General features: G+C 34.1%; 1 protein-coding gene across 10 annotated transcripts in view; it reads right to left on the reverse strand.

Moving 5' to 3' along the window:
• The window catches only part of Cntln (centlein), a 235,960-nt gene that overhangs the window by 122,266 nt on the left and 107,694 nt on the right, over positions 1-6,000 (reverse strand). For 8 of the 10 annotated variants that reach the window (XM_050157430.1, XM_050157431.1, XM_050157428.1 and 5 more), the window contains 2 exons: positions 1,754-1,906; positions 100-225 (listed from right to left, as the gene is read on the reverse strand). The exons of the other annotated variants lie outside the window; for them this stretch is intronic. In XM_050157430.1, the coding sequence (XP_050013387.1) occupies positions 100-225; positions 1,754-1,906 (279 nt within the window). The remainder of the gene's footprint in view (positions 1-99; positions 226-1,753; positions 1,907-6,000) is intronic. 10 annotated transcript variants of the gene reach the window in all.

Here is a 6,000-nt window from a genome sequence, read left to right on the forward strand (position 1 = left end):
GTAATAATTACATTCAGAAAGGAAAAACATGTGAACTGCATCCTTGTCCTGTTTATATTGATCTCTGCATGGTTTTAATTAAAATGATTTAATGTTCACCTTTAGCTGTAATGTCTTCTCTAAGTTTTCAATCTTTCTTTCTGCTCTTTTCAGCTTCCTTAGCTCCTCTGAGCCCATGAAAGAACTCTTTGGGGACAAAGACCTTGAGCGTTTCACAGGTGGTTCCTTGAGAATAAAACAAGGACATGGTTGAACTGGCTGAAACACTGGATTATGAAAGACATGCAAAATTAAAGAACAAGTAATTTTGAATACTAATAATGAATTATAAAAAAAAAGTCCTGCATGGAATACCCGAGAAATAACAAGCGGAATTACCACAGTGCTGCAGCTAAAGGTTTCTCTGTGACTCGTTAATGAGAATATTCATTTACATTTACATTGTTTCTTTCAGAATAATGATGTCCCATTAGGGAAGACTAAAGGGTTATAGACTCAGAAATGCAAGAAACCTCATTACAAAGGAGGGGATAGAGGCTGGTCTAATTGCTCTATAAGGGTCCAAGGTTACACTTGATAGGACAACCAGAAACAAGAGGGAAAGGATTTTTCCCCTTTGAAATAGTTTAACACACTGTGAAGTTGAAGGAACAATATGCTTGAGGAATATAAATACAACAGACAGTAGATCTTATACCATAATGACCATATGGTCATTAACTGTAATGTGGCCAACTAGAGACAAGAATGTGTGTTTATATTATGTAGCTCCATATACCAATCTGGAGACAGAATGCGGGAAAACGGCTATAAAGCTGGGCAGCAGTGTTCCCCTTTTATGCATGTCCTTACAAAAAAGAAAAAGGAAATGTTTAAAATACATCCGTTCTTCCTTTCCTTGGCTTTGGCAATAAAAATAGCATATTTTCAAACTTCAGTAACACAATAAGCAACCAAATTTGGTCCTATAACTGTTTTTAATCTTATGAATGCTTCCTTTCATTTAAATGAGGCTTAGGAAACTACCTCAAAATGATAAGAACTACAAAATATGGTGATATTATGATGAATAAATAAAATCAATGCTTTTGAAAATTACTAACAGTAGTATAAGGCATAAGTAACACTGCCATGGGTACACAGATCAGTCTTAGTTAAAATGTTTCCTTCATTAAGGCAGCTTGTGCTAATCATTAAGAAAAGAAAGGAAACTGGAAAGAACCCAAAGCAATCATCCTCAGCACACTGTGCTCCTAGGGAACAGTCCTGATGTAACAGGTGTGAGGAGAGCCGTCTACAATGCCGTGCTTTCAACTTGCCTAGAACCTTTCTATCAGTAAACATTCTACAGCATATTCTGCTGCATAACATAAATATATAATGAATGCCGAAAAAGAAGTAGAGAAGTTTTAAAAAAATGTCACGTAAATTTTGCTGATTTATCTTTATCGCTACCCTTTGACTCTCTAATAAAAGAATATTGAAATATCTCAGTGTTTTATATTCCATATGTCCTGTGTTTTACATGGCATACTGGAACAAAAATGAATACTGTATACGTTTTCCTTTTAGTTAAAATTATAAATATAAGTAACTACGTTTTATAATAAACTCTAACAGGTAGATGAGGGATACTTACCAGAAGAAAGTAAGATTTTAGTTTCAATATATATACGGAAAGAAATGCGTGACTTTCTCCCTTGCCTTGCCAGCCTCCTCCCGACAACTGACTAAGATGTTAAAACGTCTCTACCTTGTGTTTTCCTTCAGTGCTCTTCCCTGAGAAACTCTGATTAGAGGATCTAAACTCCAACAACTTTTCATTTGCCACTTTCAGTTTCTTCCGTAAATACTCGATTTCAGACTTCTGTGAGACCATTAATGCTTCCAAGCTTGATAACGATGGCTGTTGAGACAACTGTTATTTATAGCCTGTGTGCAAAACTCCACATATAATTATATTTTACATAATTTAAAAAATTCTGGGTACATTTCTACTACACCAGAGAAATCATAAACATTCTTGGAAGAATTAGTTTTAACAGCAAACTACAGGCTTTAAGAGGTTAGAGCCCAGCTCAGTTATTATGCATAGGCCCTGGGAGAGATCCCAAGACCTAAACATCCAAGCTCCCTTTATCTAAACCACTTCATTTTAATAGTGACATTTTCAGCTAAAACACCAAGAATCTACAGAAATGTCTTCATAAATAGTGTTGTCGTATAGATTCGCAGGAAAAAAAAAAACCTTTAAGTTGAAGAGTCACAGTCTATGCCTATATCTATAAATCTATAAATCAATCATTGTAAGTTATGATAAAAGACAAGAGTTTCCTCACAGAATACTCCTTCTACCATCTTAACATTGAGAGTCACAAGAGCATAGAATGCAAACCTAGGGGAAGGAAAGCCCCGGCACCATGGAGGTCTAGCCAGCCTATGTAGTACCACACATTAATAATCACACTTCAAGAATTCTGAGACATTTGGCAATAGATTCACAAAGATTCCCTTTAGAAATTGGTTCATATGTCACAAACTGCTAGTGGTTAGTCCCAAATTTTAATAATAGGAACCACAGGAAGCCAGTTTATGAAAACTAGCTTTCTACCAATTTCACTGGATGATTTGAGACCACAAAAAGCCATGTGCAAATATCTTCAAATTTATCACTTCTTTTACAAAAGATAGAATACAGAATCATTATGAAAATGGTGCTTTCACTGATCTAACCATTTTAAATATTTATATACTTATTTTATATGTATGTGTTTGTGCCTGAGTAAATGTTATGTTTACCCCATGCATGGAGGATCTTAGGGAGTTTAGAATAGGACATTTGATCCTTGGAACTGTAGTCACTAATCATGGGTTGCTATAAACTACCATGTGGATGCTGGGAACTGAATCCTTGTACTGAAAAAGCGACAAGTGATCTTAATAACTGAACTATCTCTCCAGTCCAATTTGTGTTTATTTAAACACATTAAAATGGAAAATCATAGGATGTTAGTATTATCAACATGGATCCAGTAACCCTGAAAATATTTTATAACTTTAATTATGTACAGTCCCATCCTTCCCAAGTGATATTACCAAGAACTTTGACAACATAAAAAAGCCAATATATGTACACACATGTATGTACATTCTGAACAAAGGTAATACCATTTTGTTCCTATTTCTGTTTTCCTTTTCAGTAAAATAAGAAAAAATTCCTCAATCCTAACATAATTGTTTGGGGATGAGAGAACTATTTTTATTTATATGCCTTTTCTTTAGGATATCTTTGCATTTAAATCACCTGATTAAGCCGGGCGGTGGTGGCGCACGCCTTTAATCCCAGCACTTGGGAGGCAGAGGCAGGTGGATCTCTGTGAGTTCGAGACCAGCCTGGTCTACAAGAGCTAGTTCCAGGACAGGCTCCAAGACCACAGAAAAACCCTGTCTCGAAAAACCAAAAAAAAAAAAAAAAAAAAAAAAGAAAGAAAAGAAAAAAGATAAATCACCTGATTAATGTCCAAGGGCTCATTTACCATATTATGAACATATCCTTCGGAGTTATTTGTCTTGTAGTGTCAAATCACATATCATTTTCATTTGGACAATCTTAAGCCACTTTTCTTTCATAGTCTAAGTGACTTGCCCCCTTTCTTCTTCCCCCTATCTTAAGCATAATGCTTTTTTTATTCTTTGATTTTTTTCCTCCTATTATAATCAAATATATGCTGTCTACAAATATTTCCATTGCTGAGAAGCTAAACACATTGAAAAGTTATACTGCTCTTCTCTATTTCTCTATCAAAAATTACAAGAGATATATACATATAGATGATATGATATATAACATAAACAATACATAACACTTGTATCATATCATATATTATATATCATATACATAATGTCATACATTGCTACATTATATAATGTGTCTATTATATATAGTACGTATATACACATAATGTATGTGACATATATTATATGCATTTTTTTCTCTGTGTAGCCCCAGTTGTCCTGAAACTCACTCTGCAGACCAGGCTGGCTTCGAATTCAGACAGCCACCTGCATCTGCCTCCTATATGCTGGGATTACATGCATGACCTGAGCTGGCTACAAAAAATACATTAATATCCTGTCATTTATTAAATAAATTTTTAATAATTGTTCAAGGTCCACCCAAATTTTAAAATAAACAGGAGAAACATAATTTTAGCTTATGAATATATGTAAAAAGAAATTCAAGGTTCTTTAAGTGAGATTTTAAGAAATCATGAATTACAATATGATAAACTAAGATTATTAATATTCCTTTTTAAATAGGTCAAATGTTCATAAAGACATTCAAAGACTCCTAACATCAGATACTGCCACTGAAATTATATATTACTTATACTATTTCCATTAATACTAGTGACGTTTCTAATAATAAAAAAGGTATTTTAGAAGCATTTTCAAAATTCAACAAACAAAAGATTAAATTTTGAAAAGAATGATAATTCAAATTGACACAGCATCTAGAGGATAATGCATGCAAGTAAAATGGGTTGAACGTGATTTTGAAGTCATTAAGTAGAGACACTTGTATTAATCATCCTATGTAGTTTTACTCTTAATTTTTCAAATTATATTTTTCATGTCCTTTAAATGAGACACTTTCTCTTGACTGTCATTACTTTGACGAGAGATTCATTCATAGTATTTCACTTTTTCTCTTAAAACAATCATCCTTTGAGCATAAGTAAAGTTCAGGCATGGTGACCAATACCTGCAACCACAATGTTTACTACAAGCAGATTGCTGAGTATGAGGTCACCCTAGTACACAATGAAAATCCCTGGCTAGCCTTTTGGAAGACAAACCATAGTAGTAAACCACAGTAATCAGATACTATCAATAAGGTTTGTGACTACAAACGGGGATCTTGACTACCTAGGTGAAGAATATAATACTGAATATAAATACTGAATATAAATGTGATTTTATATTTATATTAATTCAGTATTTATATTAAATACTGAATATAAATGTGATAGAAAATATATGATGGAAACTGTCCTTATGTATCTTTACACACCCTTTTCTTCTTTAAGGGCTCTTTATATTATAACAAAAATCAAGCAAACAAGCCTCTTCTTCATGCAAGCCTATCCTTAAAATCTTAGAACTTTTATCTTGTTAATATATTTCTCTATAATAAAAGGTCTTGGCTTATTTTTTAGTTTACATTATAGAAATATCATGGTTTGCGTGAGGCCACCGTTAATCTGATGAGAAACAATTGATATGTACGTAAAAACATCCAGTTGGAAACAGTTTCTGTTTTGTTTTGGTGGTAAGGATTGAACCCAGGGCCTTGTGTCTAATAAATAAATACTGTGTAACATCTTTACACATTGATCCTTCGGGTAATTTTGGTGTTTAAAAATAGTAAGTAACTATAGAAGCTGAGAAGTAAGTAACTTTTCAGTGTTGTGTCAATTGTTCAAAGTTAATAATATAAATTTGGCCAAATACAGTGGCACTTGAGAGGAAGAGGATCACAGAGGCATGAGCCTATGTCAAAGAAAGCCAAGGTCTGTGTATATAGAGCAATGAAAGTGGACTTGAGAAGAGAATCACAGAGACATGATCCTACGGGGGGAAAAAAGCCAAGGTCTGTGTATCTAGAGCAATGATAGTAGACTTGAGAAGAAGAGGATCACAGAGGCATGAGAGTATGTCAAAGAAAGCCAGGGTCTGTATATCTAAAGCAATGATAGTGGACTTGAGAGGAAACGGATCACAGAGGCATGATCTTATGTCAAAGAAAGCCAAGGTCTGTGCATATAGAGCAATGATAGTGGACTTGTCTGGTATATAAGATCCTGAGTCCTTCCAACACTAAAAAGAAACAATGTAATGAAAACATTGAGCCCCTTTCCATAATCTAAGCCAACAGTGCACACTGCTGTCATTACAGAGGAAGCTGACTGAACACTGCATGACAAGTGCAGACTCTTT

Source organism: Alexandromys fortis, unplaced genomic scaffold, assembly GCF_014885135.2.
Source record: "Alexandromys fortis isolate MF-2015 unplaced genomic scaffold, M_Fortis_MF-2015_v1.1 scaffold_64, whole genome shotgun sequence".
Taxonomy (NCBI): Eukaryota; Metazoa; Chordata; class Mammalia; order Rodentia; family Cricetidae; genus Alexandromys; species Alexandromys fortis.